The sequence below is a fragment of the Dipodomys ordii genome, unplaced genomic scaffold (genome assembly GCF_000151885.1).
Source record: "Dipodomys ordii isolate 6190 unplaced genomic scaffold, Dord_2.0 Scaffold11, whole genome shotgun sequence".
NCBI classification, from domain to species: domain Eukaryota; kingdom Metazoa; phylum Chordata; class Mammalia; order Rodentia; family Heteromyidae; genus Dipodomys; species Dipodomys ordii.
The window spans coordinates 15,686,353-15,705,141 of record NW_012267227.1 but is presented as its reverse complement, the minus strand read 5'-3'; the positions used below and the strand labels follow the sequence as shown (position 1 = coordinate 15,705,141).

The 18,789-nt window shown below is 46.4% G+C and overlaps 2 protein-coding genes across 2 annotated transcripts in view; one reads left to right on the top strand and one right to left on the bottom strand.

Annotated features, from left to right (window-relative positions):
- Tp53bp1 (tumor protein p53 binding protein 1) overlaps positions 1-635 on the bottom strand; it is a 66,763-nt gene extending 66,128 nt beyond the window's left edge. The window contains exon 1 of the mRNA XM_013010110.1: positions 543-635. Within this exon, the coding sequence (XP_012865564.1) occupies positions 543-549 (7 nt within the window). The 5' untranslated portion in view covers positions 550-635. The remainder of the gene's footprint in view (positions 1-542) is intronic.
- Positions 636-12,024: 11,389 nt separating this feature from the next.
- The window catches only part of Map1a (microtubule-associated protein 1A), a 21,620-nt gene continuing 14,855 nt past the window's right edge, over positions 12,025-18,789 (top strand). Inside the window, exons 1-2 of the mRNA XM_013009982.1 lie at positions 12,025-12,280; positions 13,273-13,374. Of these exons, the coding sequence (XP_012865436.1) occupies positions 12,043-12,280; positions 13,273-13,374 (340 nt within the window). The 5' untranslated portion in view covers positions 12,025-12,042. The remainder of the gene's footprint in view (positions 12,281-13,272; positions 13,375-18,789) is intronic.

Genomic DNA, 18,789 nt, shown 5'->3' with positions numbered 1-18,789 from the left:
CGAGGGGGGGGAGGGCAAGGAGGGCCAGAGCTTCTCTGATTAAGATATTAGCACAATAATATAAGATATTATTGGGAAGAGCCTCTCACACCCCCCAGCCCGCGTGTTCTCTCCCCCCCCCCCGCCCGCCCCCCCCCGTCATCCCTTCCATCACCTTCCCGCGGACGGCCTTTCCTCCCCTCCCCAACCTCTTCCCGCCCCGCCCCTTTTCCCAACGACCCCCCCCGCCCCCGTCTCCCAACGTCCTTCGGGGCGCCTCCACGCCCCCCCCCTCCATGGCTGCTTTGTAATGTCCGCTCGCTTCGCAGAAAACCCACACACCCCACGCACGCGCACGCGCGCGCTTCCTCACGACCCCGAGTCCTGCCAGCCGCTGCTCCCCCACCCCCTCCACAGCCCCTTCCCCTTCCCCCCCCCGCCGCCGCCGCCGCCATGCTTGCCACCCCGCCCCCCTCCGGTCAGTCGTCCCTTCAAGACTCGGAAACCCCCCCCAGCCTCCGGAGCCGACTGCAGCGCGCGTTTATTTCCCTCCGAGCCAGTACCAGGCATTCCGGCGCGGGCCGGGGGGCCCCCTCGCGCCTCGAGCTAGAGGTCTGGGCACCGTTCTCCAAGCCCCTCCAGCTCGTTCCCCGGGACGCCGCTCTCGCTGCCGCCGCCGCTACCGCCGCCGCCGCCACGGGCCGCGAGCTTTCCCCTCCCCACACACCCCTTTTCCCGTTACGTCACGCACTTCCGGATCTCCCATTCGCTACCTCCGCCAGCCACTCAAAAATTCCCGCGAATGATAGGTGGCTGAGGAGGAGCGCACGCCTCCCCCCCCCCTCCCCGCTCGTCCCGCCCCTCACGTAAGGAAAAAGGAACACGGCGGCGTGTTTCCATGGCAGCATGGAGGCTGCAGACCCTCCCTCCGGTGCAGCCTGGAGAATGACAGTATCCTTGAACCGAAGGGACCTTGAAAGGGCATGAAATAAGATTCCCTCGCCCCGGGACCCGGCTATTTTTCTATTATTCAGGCAGCAGACATAAATCTACCTGCTGGGAGTGGTTCAGGCACCCGAAGGCCCCTTCCCTCCCACTTCCACGGAAAAAAAGGAGTTTCCCGGTTTTTCTAATAAAAGGGTAAAAGGAGGGGAGAATTGAAAAGATAGCTGGAACTCCAGGGCTGGGGGAACGGAATAAAGGCTCTTTAGGGTTTCCCCGGTATCAATCAGGTTTCCTTTTGATGGGCCTCTACCTGAATTCAAGGGGGTCTCTCTCTACCTTCTCCCTTTATGTCGGTCTATAGCTGGTTTTGTTCTTTGTTCTCATGGGGGGGGGGGGATTCTGATTTTTACATTGTCTGAAGACACCCCCCCCAAGGCCATATTTCTTTCCATTACCCTTTGCAGGAAAGTATTTGAAGCTTCACATTTGTGCATCTCATAAGTATATACATATGCATATATATAATATTACACACACACTTATATATATAAATATATATATATATATACACACAATGACTGTGGCCTACGTACCCCCAAGACATGTTTCTGCCCATCTCTTTGAGCACTGTGATTTTCAATCGACTGGTAAAGAGAACAGCTGTCGTCCTTTCAAAGCTTGATGACCTCCAAGATCCAAGTCCCCAGATTCAATTATCCCAATTATAGTGCTAGGCTCTCTTATAGAGGGTGTGGCAGCTGTGGCAGCTATTAATGAACGAGGCCCCAGGAGGCATAAGTGTTTCGTTGTTATTGTTGTTGTTGCCATTTTAATTTAAATGGCGGCAGGATCTGGGATAGAATTCTAGCCTGAGCAGCTGTCAGTAGGGAAAGCACTTAGCAAAATGCCCAAGAATATACTTTGCAAGCATTCAATCCCAGGCTGGTTTTGGTTGTTGTTGTTTTCTCCCGTCTCAGGCTCAGAATTATTTGGGCACAGGTTAATCATAAATCTCTATTTCAACATTTGAAATAGCTAAGTGGAACTTCCTACCAACCAATCTTCTCCCTGATACAATAAATTACAGTGATTATACTTTCCAAACCAAAAATCAAAGCATGTTGACTTTGAGTATATATTACTTGTGGCAACAAAAGGACTAACTCTAAAATGAAAATGTCTTGAAAATTCTAGACTCTATTAATGCTGTGACTAGAAAATAATTGGAATGTTTAATTGGTGGGGTAAATATGAAAGGAAGGACTGGGTGTGTGTCTCAAGTGGTACAGGTATGTGTGAGGCCCTGAGTTCAAATTCCAGGACAGACAGAGTGAGCAAGAGAGACAGAGAGAGAGAGAGAAATCATCCAGAGACACATCTCACCGGTTTAATCCTAGAATCATTTATAATGAATGCCTTTTTTCACTCCTGAGACTACAGAATATCACTGACCAAATAAATGTAATCCTAAAAGGACCAGGTCAGGTCATTATTAACTATGTAAGGGACACAAAGTGGGTTCAACTGCTCAATTGAGAAAGTACCAGATTTTGCCATAGTCAAATGTGACTTTGGTTCCCATGAAATAAAATAAGAATGTTTTAAAAGTCACTATCTTTTTATTATTCTCCAACTGCATTACCCCAACCATCCATTGAAATGTAAGCAAGTCTTCCTGATTTTTCTGATTCTTTGCCAAACAATTGTGTTTGTTAAAACTCATAAAACTAAAAAGGGTAAATTAAACTTCAATAAATATGACTGAAATAATTAAATGAGTCTAAGCAATTCCCATTAATAAATACATCAAGAATTTTTTAAAAGACAAGAGAAACTGAATTACTTATTAGACAATGTGGCATTTAAATTATAAGTTTATACAGAAAGATCAAAAAACACAGGTAGAATGATTACCTATTGAGGCTGTGACTGATTACAGGTAGGTAAGCCAAAGGCCTTTATAGATTCCAAACCTGCAAAAGATCCATAAGCACTTCTGTCTAAAGATATATCTTTAAGCCACCTCTCACAGAGAGAAATCTAATCTACCTCTTTATAAAGTGCTCCCAGAGTAGAAAATTTTGTCAAATCCTAGGTTAACATGAGTTAAAGTTTAACAAACCTCATTGTCCAAAATATTTCTTCTATTCACTTAATCTATGTCCTTTCTTTGAGATCCAAAACTACATTTCCTTTCCTATTGTCTTTAGCTGGTATCTATAACCTGATTAGATTCTCACCTTATGGGATCATATCATTTGGCCTTCTAATTCTACAACAAATTTCAACCAAACAAACAACAAGTGTAAATGCACTATGACTTAGCAGTTTATCAGAGGTCTCCTTTTAGGCTTCTCTAAACAAACAAACAACAACAACAAAAATAACCCAACCAGTTTAATCTGCATTCGCTATTAAAGCTACTATTTACCAGGTGTTAAATTTGCTTTGTCTGGGGCTGGGAAGGTGGCTGAGTGGTAGAGTGCTTGCCTTGTACGCATGAGGCCCTGGGTTTAATTCCTCAACACCACATAAGCAAAAAAAGCTGGAAGTGGCACTGTAACCCAAGTGGTAGAGTACTCACCTTGCGTTGAAGAGCTGAGGGACAGCGCCCAGGCCCAGAGTTCAGGCAGAGTTCTAGCCAAAAAAAAAAAAAATTTTGCTTCATCATTTTCCTCTGGAAATTCATAGTTTTGGAGCTTGGTGGCAAAGATATCTATTGAGAATCTGACAAGTACTGAATTTAATGATAGCAGCATATTGTGTATCCCTTTTAAGCTGCAAGAGTATTACAAGCTGACTTACACTTAGTCTATAACTGATTCTGACTCCCAGCTGCTTTCTGTTGCCCTTGCATCGATACAATCCTAGCCAGCAATGATGCAATTCATTAATAACATGTTTTACATTCTATTTTACTCTGTCATTAATAGCCTGATACGCTCTATGAAGGCTAGAGATGAGAAAACCAAAGTTTAGAAAAATGAAGAAAAAATGTAAGAGAGATAATCAGAATGTGAACCTGCTCTGACCTATTATCCAGAGATCACAGTGAATGTGTTGTTTTTGTTGTTGTTCTTGTTTGCTGTTGCTGCTGTTGTATTTGTACCAGTCCTGGGGCTTGAACTCAGGGTCTGGGCACTGTCAAGACCTTTTGTGCTTATGGGTATCCTCTACCACTTGAGTTGCAGCTCTACTTCTAGCTTTTTTTGTGTGGATAATTGGAGATAAGAGTCCCATGAACTTTCCTGCCTGGATAGGCTTCCAACCATGATCCTCAGATCTCAGCTGGGTACATGGATTACAAGCATGAGCTACGAGTACCCAATCTACATTTAGATTATGGTGAAAGATTCTAGCTGGATGGTTAGAATACTTACTGATTTTTACTAGATTGGACATTGTTTACTTTTTTTTCCAATTAAATGTAAGATTTCAGGGATTTTACTCCATATTTTTTTGGCTTTCTAGTTGTAGCTTTTTTATTACCCTTAATATTTTGATAACATTAACAGAAGTGTTCATTTTTGTTTTACTTATGGATAATAGTTTCAGGATACAAAATATATTATGACTAATGAGATAACCTTTGAAAGCAGTTTATCATTCTTTGCAGTTAATTATTTTTTCCTTAGAGCATATTTCATTAAAAATATACAATTAAGCCGGGCGCTGGTGGCTCATGCCTGTAATCCTAGCTACTCAGCAGGCTGAGATCTGAGGATCGCAGTTCAAAGCCAGCTGGGGCAGGAGAGACCGTGAGACTCCTATCTCCAATAAACCACCAGAAAACCGGAAGTGGTGCTGTAACTCAAGTGGTAGAGTGCTCGCCTTGAACTGAAGAGCTGAGGGACAGCACCCAGGCCCAGAGTTCAAGCCCCACAACCGACAAAAAAAAAAAAAATATATATATATATGTGTGTATATATATATATATATATATATATATACAATTAAGGGCTGGGAAGGTGGCTCAGTGGTAGAGTGCCTGCCTAGCATGCATGAAGCCCTGGGTTCGATTCCTCAGTACCACATAAAAGAAAAAGCCAGAAGTGGTGCTGTGGCTCAAGTGGTAGAGCACTAGCCTTGAGCACGGAGAGGCTCAGGGACAGAGACCAAGCTCTGAGTTCAAGCCCCCCCAGGACTGGCAAAAAAAAAAAAAATGTGCAATTAGCCCTAATGTCAGTAGCGCATGCCTATAATCCTAACTACTCAAAAGGCTGAGACCTGAAAATCACAATTGAAGCCAGCCTAGCCACGAGAGCCTGTGAGGCTCTTATCTTCAACTAACTACTAAAAAAGCCAGAAGCGGAGCAGTGGTAGAGTACTAGCTTTAAGCAAAGAAAGCCCCATGACTGGCACACATTAAAAAATGTACAATTAAAAATTGAGCATGACGGCTCGTGTATGTAATTCCACCCTTTGGGAGTTGAAGGGAGAAGACAGCCTGTGAGGCCAGCATAGATTATACAACGAGACATTGGCTTAAAAATAAATACAAGCCAGATGCTGGTGGCTCACCCCTGTAATCGTAGCTACACAGGAGGCTGAGATCGGAGGATTGTCGTTTAAAGCCAGCCCAGGCAGGAAAAGTCTCTAAGACTCTTATCTCCAATAAACTACTGAGAAAAGGCTAGAAGTGGTACTATGGCCAAAGTGGTAGAGTGCTAGCCTTGAGCCAAAAGAAGCGCAGGGACAGTGCCCAGGCCCTGAGTTCAAGCCCCAGGACTGGCATGCCTGTGCATGTACATGCATACACATGTGCATTCACACATACACACACACTATACATATGTGTATGTATACAAACATAAGTGTATACAGAAATTTAAAAGAATTAAGAGATTAGGGGTATAACTCAGCCATAGAGCTCTGACCTAACATATTCAACCTTCTGAGTTTTATCCCCACAAAAACCCCACATAAAACAAAAAGCTATGTGAACTTACTGTATTTCATTTTATTTTAGTTATTTTTATTTTAACAGTGTTGTATTTTTTAAATTATTCAAAGTAATAATTTGACCAGCTAGGTTGACTCCTTTTTTTTTAACTTTTAGTATCTATTTTGTTCTTTTTCTATAAAGATAAAATTAAAATAGAGTGAAATGCACAGCTCTTTTTATTTTGTTTTCTTTGGAAGTACTGGAGTTTAAATTTAGGACTTCACACTAGTGAGCTAGGCTGAGATCTGAGGATCTCGGTTCAAAGCCAGCCTGGGCAGGAAAGTACATGAGACTCTCATCTCCAATAAACCACTAGAAAACAGAAGTGGTGCTGTGGCTCAAGCAGTAGATTGCTCGCCTTGAGCTGAAGAGCACAGGGACAGTGCCCAAGCCTAGAGTTTAAGCTCCAAGACTGACCCAAAAAAATAAAATAAAATAAAGTTGCTATGAATGTTCCAAAACAATTTGTGTGTGTGTGTGTGTGTGAACACAGGTTTTCATTTCTCTTGGATGAGTAAGTAAAAGTGATTTGCTGAGTCAAAAATGTGTGCTTGTTTCACTTTATGAGTAACTGCCAGGCAGATTTTAAAACGATTGTATAATTTCATACTTATACTAACAACATATGAGAGTTACAGGTAGTCCACATTCTTACTAACATTTGGTGTTGTCAGCGTGAAGTGGTATCTCATTATGTTTTTAAGTCAATTTCACCTATCTGTGTACAACAAAAAGTGTTCCTTTTAAATGTAAGTGGAATTATACAGTGTGGGTACACATGTGGGTGTGTACATATCTGTGAAACTGACATCCCAACTAAATATAGAATACTTTCATTCTCCCCAAATGTGCCCTTGTGCCTCATTTGAAATCAATTCCAAGCCCCAAGCAAACTACTTATTTGTTTTCTGTCACTGCTGGTTATTTTTTGCTCATTTGAGAATTCCATATAACCTTAACTCGAGCACTATAGGCTTGTGGCTGCCACAAACATGTATCCCCATCCCTCTGAAGAATGATGGTTCCACCTGTTTCCATTCCTTCCGGAGCTGCAAACACTTTTGCACCAAGATACTCTTCCCAGAGGCTGATCCCTGCCAATGCCAGAACTTAGACAACCCACAAAGGAGCAGCCCAGTGCCATACCTTCAACTGGTGCATGTATGTACATGCATTGTGTATACATCACTGTATACAATTGCATACAAGAAGTAGACACTTGGGTGAAAAAAAAATTGTTTAAAGCCAGGCGCCTGTGGCTCATACTTATAATCCTAGCTACTCAGGAGGCTGAGATCTGAGGATTGTGGTTCAAAGCCAGCCCGAGCAAGAAAGTCTGTGAGACTCTTATCTCTAATAAACCACTAGAACACCAGAAATGGCACAGTGGCTCAAACGGTAGAGCACTCGCCTTGGGCTGAAGAGTGCAGGGACAGTGCCCAGGCCCAGAGTTCAAGCCTCACGACTGACAAAAAAAAAGTTTTCATACTGGTGTTTGAACTTGGGATCTTTAGTACTGAGTTATATCTCCAGCCCCTCTTTTTATTTTTACTTATTTATTTTGTTTTTGGTCTAGTACTGGGGCTTGAACTCAGGGCCTGGGTGCTGTATCTTAGTTTTTTGTCACTCAAGGCTAATGCTTGTAACCATCTGAGCCACAGCTTCACTCCCAGCTTCTTGGTGGTTGACTGGAGATAAAAGTCTCCTGAACTTGGGCTGGGAAGGTGGCTCAGTGGTAGAGTGCTTGCCTTGCATGCATGAGGCCCTGGGTTCGATTCCTCAATACCACATAAGCAGAAAAAACCTGGAAGTGGTAAAGTGCTAGCCTTGAGCTGAAGAGCTGAGGGACAGCGCCCAGGCCCAGAATTCAGGCCCCACAACCAACAACAACAACAAAAAAAAAAGAGAATTAAAAGTCTCCTGAACTTTCCTGCCTAGCTTGGCTTTGAACTGTGATCCTCAGATCTCAACCTCCTGAGTAGCTAGGATTTCAGGTGTGAGCCACAGATGTCCTGCTCATTTCAATCTTTTTTAGAGATTGCTTCATTTGGTGCCCTTTTTAGAGGTTATTTTATTCCAGGCCTTCACAAATAAGCTAGCTGTTGGTGCTGAAAGGTGACCCTGTATGCTGGTATGCATTATGATCATAGTATTTTTCCCACAAAGTCCAGGATAAGCTTCTGACACAGCAATCCTGTAATCCAACACGCCTCTCTCAGTGTAAAGAATGCTTTATAGACAGAATAGGGTATATGGTGGGAATCTGAGCTGCCTGACACTCTCTTTGGATATTTTGATTAGTAAGACCATGCACGCCAGCAGAGCAGGCTGGAAGTTCAGCCAAATGAAGTTAGTCCTCCACCCCCTAAATTCCCCCCAGGAAAACTAATGACATCCATCAGGCGGAAGTAAAAAGAGGAGCTCCAATGTCTTGTCTTTTCTTCTCCTTTCTTGTTGGTCATGGGGCTTCAATTCAGGGCCTGGGCACTGTCCCTAAGCTCTTTTGTTCAAGGCTGGTACTCTACCACTTTGAGCCACAGCTCCACTTCTGGTTTTCTTGTAGTTAATTGGAGATAAGAGTCTCACAGACTTTCCTGTCTGGGCTCCAGAAGTAGTGCTGTAGTGCTGTAGCTCAAGTGGTAAAGCGCTAGCCTTGAGTTAAAAGAGCAACAGAGCCTAGGCCCTGAGTTCAAACCCCATGACCAAAAAAAAAAAAAAGCCTCTCAGACTTTTCTGTCAGGCTGGCTTTGAACCACTATCCTCAGATCTCAGCCTCTTGAGTAGCTAGGATTATAGGCATGAGCCACTGGCACCCAGCTCAGGAAAAAAAAAAAAAAAAACAACTACTTTTCCTGAGGGCATACAGGGGTTGGAACTCTTGTTCTGTACCTGCAAGGCAGGCACTTTTACCACTGAAGCACGCCTCCAGCCCTGACTTGCTGGCGTGAACAATCTGTCTATTTTTGACTTCCCTTGTAGCTAAGAAAACAGGCATATGCCACAGTGTCCAGCCCTTCATTGAAAAGGGCCCCAATCTCTGTTCTCAGCCTCCCAAGGAGTCAAGATTTCATGTGAGCCACCAGATCATTAAAAAAAAAAAATGTTTTAGAGATGCCCCTCCCACGAAGTAAAGCATTTGCTTATTTAACTTGTCCATTAGATAATTCATCACTATATATTACAAACTGATGAGGACCTGGAGCTGAGAATTCCCGAATATACAGATACAGTCTTCTGCCTTGTGCCCGCTCCAGTCCACACCCAAGGAAAACACCTACAGGCCTTTCCTTCCTCTTGGACCTCTTCTGAATTCTTCTAGTATCTTCAGTAGTAGGCTCTTAGAAATCCTTCAGAGAAATCAGTCTTTTACCACACACAGGTCAAAAGCATTGGCTGTGCTACTGTATCTGTCAGTCTGGTTTGACAAGACTGTAGAAAGGGATACAGAATGAGGTAGCTTCTTACAGATCATACATGTGGTCAGTACAGAACTCTGGGCTCCACAATCACCTCACAAACACGCATGCACATCACAACCCCTAGGCTTCCAGAGAACACTCTTCCTAAACATAAAATAAGTTTAAAACTTGCAATTCACGTATGAATTTTCTTATTTTGTTGTAAATTCAGCTTTCCATGTCTCATATATGCACCTTTTTTGTCTTTTTTAAAATTTTAGTTTTAACTGGAGGTCACTTTTAATATTAATTATTTTTTTAATAATGTTTCTTGGAAGTGGCGCTGTAGCTCAAGCAGTAGAGCACTCACCTTGGCTGAAGAGCGCAGGGACAGCACCCAAGCCCAGAGTTCAGGCCCCATGACCAACAAAATAATAATAATAATAATAATGTTTCTTTTTCTTTCTTGTTTTGAGACAGGGTCTCACTATGTAGTCCAGGCTGACCTTGAATTTAGGACCCTCCCAAGTGCTGGGATTACAAATATATAAGACTATGCCTGGCTTTAAAAATATTTTCTAGGGGCTGGGAAGGTGGCTCAGTGGTAGAGTGCTTGCCTTGCGTGCATGAGGCCCTGGGTTCGATTCCCCAGCACCACATAAGAAAAATAAATAAATAAAAATATTTTCTAACCATACTGGGATTATCATTACAATGATAATAATGGTACCAAAGCACAAAAGATGGTAATTAAAAGGTGACCATAGCCATTTTTATGACATTGTCTACCTTTGGCAAAGGGCCTGTTGAGTGCTCATCCAACACACATATGTGATTTTAGTACCATGATAGTCTTCATTTGCTTCTCTAACTAATAAATCTCAATTCTATCAGGACCTGAGATCATAAGCCTGAATCCAGTTCCACTATCTGATCAGCGTGTGATTTTTCCTATATTATTCAGATCTATTGTCGAATCTCTTTGTTAGACTTGATGAAATCAAGGGCTTGTGGTTAACTGCTGTTAAACCTTATATTGAGACCCTATGGTAGTTAAAAGCCTCATCTGTATAGTTGCTATGGAAACGCTCCCTTTCATTTCCCTACAACCCCTTCTGTCCCTCTGCCTCCATGTGGCACTTTTCTGATGGTAGAAAAAAAAAGGCCTACACCTCTCTCCATGCTGTTTCCCAGATTCATATCTGCAAATGGTGGTTGGTGCTGAGGTGGGGTAGATAGAGTGGGACATTGTCTCCTGTGTTGTGTAGGGAGAGGCAACCAACCCCCACTTTCTTTTTGTTGTTGTCATTGTTGTTGGTCATGGGCTTGAACTCTGGGCCTGGGCGCTCTCCCTCAGCTCTTCAGCTCCAGGCCAGTGCTCTACCGTTTGAGTCTCAGCACCACTTCCGGTTTTCTAGTGATTTATTGGAGATAAGAGTCTCGTGGAGTTTCCTGCCTGGTCTGGCCTTGAACCGAGATTCTCAGATCTCAGCCTTCTGAGTAGCTAGGATTACAGGTGTAGCCACCGGCACCTGGCAAGCAACCCCATTTTCTTAATGTTTCAGTACTCTCATTTCCCATTCTCAGACACTGAAAGGATTATCAGAGCTGTAACTAAGTTGACTATAGAATGGACTGTCTGTTTTGCTATAACACAGGTTCCATGACAGGAACTTAACATACAAACACTATCCAGACAGTAATGTAGCTCGCTGGCAACCTTGCTGAGCTTTCTACTCTGTATCACCCCCAAAGTACAAGGCAAATGGGACAACAAGCAAGTGTGGCTGAAACCGTAGGGTAAAAGACAGCCCTTCTGTCTGCACATACATGGACAGAATGATTTGGTCTTCTAAGTCAAGGACAGTGAAGTGCCCAGCAAGTGGTAAAGACACGTCGAGGAATGAAATGGATTTTTTTTTTTCAAACATTTCTCTTCCTGCTTTAAGAATCCTTGGGTTTCGGTAGTAATTGTCTCCTACAGTTACCCATTTCACCCATGTCACATCACTTGTGGTGGGGCCAGCTCTTCCTGGGTTTTACTCAAGTCCCTCTTGCTGCAGTCTGAGCTCACTGCACTCAGCAGAGATGGATACAAGCCAACCACTATCTTTGGAATAACAACTCACCCGGGGACTTCAGGGCCGGAAGGTCATTCTGTCCCCTCCGATACTGCGCAGTCTTCCTGTGCACACTCAGGGCCTAGGGGACAAGGACAGAAAAACCCAGGATGGAGACAGGAGCCTGGCAGGCAGCAACCAAGGCGGGGGGGGGGGGAACCATTGTCGCTAGGGATGCACAGACACAGATGGAGACAACGATACAAACTTTGAGAGTGGGGGACGAGATCAAGATGGCTCCCCTCAGTTGGGGTGAGGCTGCGAAATTGCCAGAAGCTACTTGGGGACAACATCCTCCCTAACATCTCCTGACGCCAAAGCAATCGACTAGGCGGCCCCCACCTACCCCAGCTCTAGTCGGAATGGTAACTCCTCCTGGGGGGGGGGAAAGGGGGCTGAGTGGGGGGTACGTGAGGGGGGGTGACCCCACACACCGTCCCATACACCCCCCCCCCACGACGGGCGGAGCAAGACTGCAGAGCCGGAGCGAGCTCGCCCGCCCGCCCCTCCCAGCCCCGCCCTTGCGGCGCCTTTGCTCCGCCCCCCTGACAGCCAGCAGCCAATGAGCGGCTCTCACCGCCGGCCTTTAAGAACCGCGCGCACACTCTCTCTCTGCGGCGGATGCTTGCCGGCCTAGCACTCTGCCGAGGTTTCCATGGAGACCGAGGCCCGGCCGGCGCGGCCTCCCGACGTTGCCATGGAGACAACTCCAGGGCTGGGGCTCGCGGGGCCCCGCGCGCCGCTGCAGCCTCAGAACCCCGCGGAGCCGCCGTGTGAGGCCCGGGCGGCGGCGGCGGCACACTGGGATCCACGGAAACACTCTCTGCTCATCGTGATCGGCGACATCGGCACCGAGAGCCAGCTGCGGGCCGTGCGGGCCCACCTTGAACAAGGTGAGAGCCGCTGCCCTGCCTGCCTGCCTGCCTCCGCACCGCCGCCCGGAGCTCCGCCGCCATCTCCGCATCCCCCACCTCCCGGCGCGCGCTCCGGCCTCCTCCGCCCCCCAGCCCGCCCCTGTCACCTGCATCTTCGCCGCCACGTGTCCCGTGTCCTCCGGAGCCGCCCGGCAGCTCGCTGCCCGCACACCCGCGTGGTGTCCCGCATCTCCCCGAGGAGGAGGGGGAGCTCTTGGGCAAGCCCCTCTCCCCGCCCCGGGGGTCCCACATCCCCCCCCATCTCTGATCGCACCCCTCTCCCCGCCGCACTGTCTCGGGTGAGAGGTTCCAAAAGTCCTGATCATCCCCAGAAAGCGGCCCGAGTGTTCCTACCTCACAAGTTTCTTCTGGAAGGTCCCTGAATCAAACCCGGGGTGGGGGTGGGGGGCGCTTTCTGAACGCAGCAAACCAATCTCAGATCTCTGAATGCCAGAGAGGGAGAGAGAGAGAGAGGAGAGGAGAGAGAAGAGAGTGACCTTCGTAGCTACCAGCTCCTCATCTCAACTCCCTCCTCTGCCTGTGGCGCAGTGCTGCGGAGCCACCTGCGGGTGGAAAGCAAGCTGCAGAGGGGAGGCGAGGAAGGGGAAAGGGAAGGTGAATCTTATCTGTAAGGAGCCGGGAGGCAGCCCACGCTATCTGGAAATAGACACTTCGATGGCATTAGTTCAACCACAACTAGGTGGCCTTGCCAAAACAATAAAATTTAAAAAGCTACCTACAAACTTAATGATCAAGCTGAGTCTAAAGTCTGCTCTTTTCCTGATTGTAGCAAGGCCTTTTTTTTTTTTTTTAAATCAGGTTAGGAGATGGCGGCTAGCCCCTCTTATCAGGGAGAGTGATGGCAGCTATCCTTATCCCCTCCCTTTCCTCCCTCTCCCTCCCCTGGGTGCTTGCTGCAATCCTACTCCCTGAGTTTATCTAGAACCTTTTCTTTCTGTTTACTTTCACAGGGATTCTGTCCTGGAATATTGACGTATCATCCTTTGACTTGAACCAACAGTTGAGACTCTTCATTACCCGGCACCTAGCTCACTTCTCTTCAGAGGTCAAAGGTTAGGACTAGTGTCATTTATCTCAGTCCTTTGGGTGAGGGCTGGTCACAGAAGAGCGAGGTCCAGTCTCCCTGGCAGAACTGGCCATGTAGGAGGTTTGGGTGGGGGAAGAAGGTGGGGACTCCTAACGAGAAAGTGGCAGGGCTTCATAGCTATCCGCACATACCAAGTACACTGCAGACCCATGACAAGATGGTGGAGAGAGCCCGGTCAACATAACATCTCCAAAAGGGTTGGTTGAGGACAGCAGTTGCCAAGAACCAAGGAAATAAGGTACTCCTCTTGAGCCATTAACCACGACTCATGCACAAATCTACTTTTTTGTTTGTGTTCTCCTGTGTACATGCCCCAGCCTCCCCTGCTCTACAGAGCTCCCAGAACATCCCACTCACCTTCTCAGGCCCTTTCTTTATATAGCCCACCCTTCAGGATTTGGGGTTTGTGTTTCCTCCTTTGGCTTAGCCAACCGATCTCTAGAACAGAGCAGAATTCTGGTACCAAAGGCTGATGAACACCATCATCATGAGGTCAGAAGGAAGGCGGGGCTTCTGGATTTGACTGCTACAAAGAGCTAATTAACACTCCAAGATCAAAGCTCCCAGAATACAAGTTCCCATCCTGCTGTCTGGAAAAAAAAAAAAGAAAGAAAGGGTTAGAAACTTGAGGTAAGATTTTAGGAACTATCATTCCATGACAGATACCTGTGAGAGAGTGCAGAAGGTCCTGTACCAGTGAGTTAAAAAGAAGTGCTAAATATCTGGTTATGTTATTGAGAAGTGATAACACAGCGATCCATGCAGCCCAGGCTAGACTCGAACTTCCAGTCCTCTCATCTTTGCTTCCCAAGTGTCGAGATTATAGTCATGGAACTGCCATGCCTGGCTTCCATGACAGCTTTATGGAATAGAAAATCTGTGCAGCTCAATAATCATTGCCACCCAATAACTGAACTCATAGATGATAATTCTCAATTGTCCACATCTCTAGTTATTTCCTGATCACTGATTGCTCCACATACGCTACTAGAAAGTTGGAGAGAGCAAGGTTAATATGACTAAGGCTTCATTATCCTAGGAACATGTGCAACAATTTAAAAAACATGAGGCTAGCATCTTCTTGTAACGGCAGCCACTCACTCGTCTGTGATTGCTTTCTGTTTAGAATTATTCATGTCATGACATCTTCCATTATTCGCAATGACCGAAAACCAACAATTTTACCACTTGTTCCTAGAAGCTTTATTATTTGACTAGATAAGGAGATGACAGAGAATGGAATGAATGAAGTTTGAGGATTATCTACTAATATTGATAATTCACACTGAATTTTCTAACCCTGTCTTTTGAACATAGAGATGAGAGTAGGCTGTTTTCTGGAACAATATAAGAAACAAGCAGAGCCTGGCACCAGTGGCTTACACCTGAGCTTACAGGCTGAGATCTGAGGATCAAGGTTCAAAGCCAGCCCAGGCAAGAAAGTCCCCAAGACCCTTATCTCCAATAAACCACCAGAAAACCAGAAGTGGCACTGTGGCTCAAAGTGGTAGAGTGCTAGCCTTGAGCAAAAGCACTCAGGGGCAGTACCTAGGCCCTGAGTTCAAGCCCCATGACCACCAACAACAAAAAAAAAAAAAAAAGAAAGAAAGAAAAGGGAAGAACACAAACCAAAGTGCCTAGCCATTCTTCAGATGCTTGGCATAATAATTCGGAAGCACTGAAGCACTTCTCAGAAACAAGCACAGTTAAAGAAACACCTACTAAGCCTTTTCAAAGAGTTTTGCTATAATATCTCAAAGGGCTTAGAACACATATCCAAACATCAGTATGCTTGTGTCAGCATACTGATTTCACACACACACACACACACACACACACACACACACACACACAGAGAGCTCAAGACAGCCACAGCCACACCCTGGCTGGCTCCTCTTTCAGCTGTCCCCACAAACAACAGTCTGGCCCAGAGCAGCTGCAGACACTGCCCCTCCCTTCAGCCTCTACTGAATGAAGTGGCACAGGGAATCCAGCTTCTAGAATGGGCTCAAAGAGCTAGGCTAGTAGTACTTCTGCCTACTCCCATAGGCCAGACCACCATTCCCCTTACCTCTCCCCTCCATGGTGGGCGCGTGATGAGAAAGGAGACAGAAATGTATCCTACAATGTTACAGGAGGAGTGCAATTACTCCTAGGCTCCGCCCCCTCCACATTCACCCTCTCAGACAGACACAGAAAAGAAGGGACCCTCTACCCTCTGATCGACAGTTGGTAGCCCAGCTCCTTCTAGTGGTCAAGTATGGTAAATAAAATAAAATAAAATAAAAATAAAAACAAACCAAAATACAAAACCTTTCAAAGGTGGCTTTTGTGCCAGGTAATCTCCAGCAGGGTGTTGGGATCTTCCTTTATAATTCCTGAAAGAAAAATCTGGAGCTTCTTAGCATTCTAAAACAATCCTAACAACAATTAGTCCTGCAGAAGACCAGTCTTCTGGCCTGGGTGTTGACAAAAAAGATGCTCAGTGGTAGAGCACCTTTTTGGTATGCATAGGTCCCTGAGTTCACCCTGGTAGCACAAAAAGCAAAGAGAAAGAAAACAGTGTCAATACATTTTGTTGTACTATTGAGCACCTATAGAAAAAGGGTAACTGGGGCTGGGAAGGTGGCTCAGTGGTAGAGTGCTTGCCTCGCATGCATGAGGCCCTGGGTTCGATTCCTCAGCACCACATAAGCAGAAAAAGCCAAAAGTGGTGCTGTGGCTCAAGTGGTAGAGCACTAGCCTTGAGCTGAATTGCTGAGAGACAGCGCCCAGGCCCAGAGTTCAGGCCCCACGACCGAGGGAAAAAGAAAAGAAAAAGAACTGCTAGTCTAAGGCTAGCAGACTGAGGAATCCATTTGTGGCTCTCAGTGTCTCACTCTCTATTCTCACTGATAGTCACCAAAGGTATTGTCCTGTTACTTCTGTCCACATGAAAGCCATCAGAATTCAGGGGTCTATGTTGCTGTCTGAAATGAGAGGGCAGGGACATTAATAGAAATTCCCAAGTCTCATCCTGCTGATATTTTCAGCTCTAGGTTTACTGGGAAACTGGTCCTCCAGGGTTAGTTGATATGTGAGTGTGTGTGTGTGTGTGTGTGTGTGTGTGTTGTGTGTGCACTTATGTGCATGTATATAACTTGAACACAGGGCCTGATGAGCTTTTCTCCAGGCTAGTGCTCTCCCACTTCTTTTTTTTTGGCAGTTAATTGGAGATGAGTTTCATGAACTTTCCTGCCTAGGCTGACTTTGAATTGCAATCCCTAGCTGTCAGTTTCCTGAGCAGCTAGGATTAGAGGCATGAGCCACCAGTGCCTGGCCCTAGTTTAGATTGTGTGATCATCTAGGTTGCTGCTCAGAAATCTTTCACAAAAGGAAGAAAGTTCTCGTGGCATTTGTATCTCACAGGTTTAGGATTCTAGGAATAGAGAAGAATTTTTGCATCTTTGTTGTTAGTCAATCCTCATGGTATGTGGGGTAGATGGGATGTTATACTCATAGTTCACGAAACAAGCTTCCAGAGAGATTAAGTGGTTTTTGGTTTTGTTTTTTGGTCAGAGTGACTAGTAAAATGGAGGAGTCAGATCTCCAGTCTGGGGCTTCTGATCTCACTTTGTGTCTGAGCTCAGGCCTCGCCTCTATTTCATTGCTGCAGAGACTAGGGAACACTATGCGTTGAGGGTCAGTTGTCATGATTGGCTGCTCAGAGGGTGAAGGCTGACGAAAAACCTCACGGTGATTTGCAACTATGTCCAAGGTGTGGCCCTAGAAGGTGGCAGCCAGAAGCATGGGTGGACTCTGCACTTGGCTAAAAACGTTATTTTATTCTCAAGCCAAAAGTCTGCTCAGGTTTCCCTCCCTCCACTCTCCAAAGCCCTAGAAAGCAGAGAGGCGATAGAAGGTTTGAGGCGGGAGGGAGTTAAGAACCAAAAAGTTGTAAAAGGAAAGTACTTCACTTTTTGTGATGCTCGGAATTCAGCCTGGCTTGTATCGCGTGTCTCTGCAGATGGCCTCTTCTTTCCAAACGGGTCTGTTGCCAGGTGGCTGCTTTGCATCCCCGGATCTGAGCAAGAATTCCTCCCTCTGTCCCCCAGGAGTATGGGTGACTCAGCTCTTCTCCTCTGGCTGCAGTTAAGGAAGGATGGGGATGCTGAGAGCAGAGACTATTTTGGCTTCTCTGACCTTCAAGAACTGCTCTTGGCAGCCGGGGGCAAGGGTGGGGCTGGTGTGTGGGGCTGCGCGGGTGGAAGTCTCCATGCAGTGGTCGGAGGAGGAGGCGGCGGCCAGGGCTGGTGAGGGTTAATGGGGAGAAGGCAGGGTATGAATGCGAGAGTACCACCCATTGGAAGTGAGTGCTGCTGGAGCACTCTCCAGATTCTTCCATTGAGTTCTGGAAACACTTCATTAAATCGGAGTCAGAGGGAGAGACTAAAGGACACAGACACAACATTAGAAGGATCAAGAGAATATGACCCAGGCAGCAAAGAGGCACAGAAAGGTAGAGACAAGAAGAGGTCAGGAATCCAGCTACTCTATAAAGTCATGTTAATAACAATAATAATAGTAACAATAATGATTGGTCTATAGTTAGAGAGCCTTGCCTGAGCTTGGGGTGCTGATAATATTCCCTGGTCCTCCTTAACGCCTTCACTGAAAGGCAGAAACCCTTCCTTGCCCCTTGGAAGTCTGCATCCTCACACCCAGTGACTCAAGAATCCCAAGCTCCAGTGCCTGTAAGGATGCTCGCTGTACTGTACTGCATTGGTGCAGACCCGCACCCACTTCTCAGGGTCCTGGTACCCCACCCATCCCAACGGGCTGGGGGCAGTACCCACCCCACCACCATCTCAAACTACCCCCAACCCTAACATGAGACTTATTCCTGCCTTTCCCTTGTGTTTCCCAAAGTGCATCTCTCATCTCCCTGCCCCCCCCCCCCGCACCCCCTATTTTCCAGTCCCCAGTCCCTTTGTCTCCTGATCATGCAGGCACTGAAGGTCACTGCCTGGGTCCATCCGAGGGAGAGGCAGCAGATGGTTTCTAAGAGAAAAGGGAGGGAGGGCTCATGTGGCCCAGGCCTCCTGTATCACCCCCCTTCCTCCAGAGGCTCTGGTCTTTTGGTTGATGCTAAATGATTAATCTGTAAGTAAGCAAGTTTTAGAGCCGGTCCTCTGGACCACAGGAGACCATGCTGGCTCTAAACAACCCCTTACCTCCCCTCCCCCAGGAACACACAGAAGCATTACAGCACTGCTGTGGGAAGGCCAAGAAACAGTTAAGTCTCTGGTGCCGTCACAGAACCAGCCCCTCTTCCCCGCCCTGGCACCGCCCTCCCCATCAAGCCCCCCCCCCCCCTCCCCCTCCCCCTCCGCAACACGTC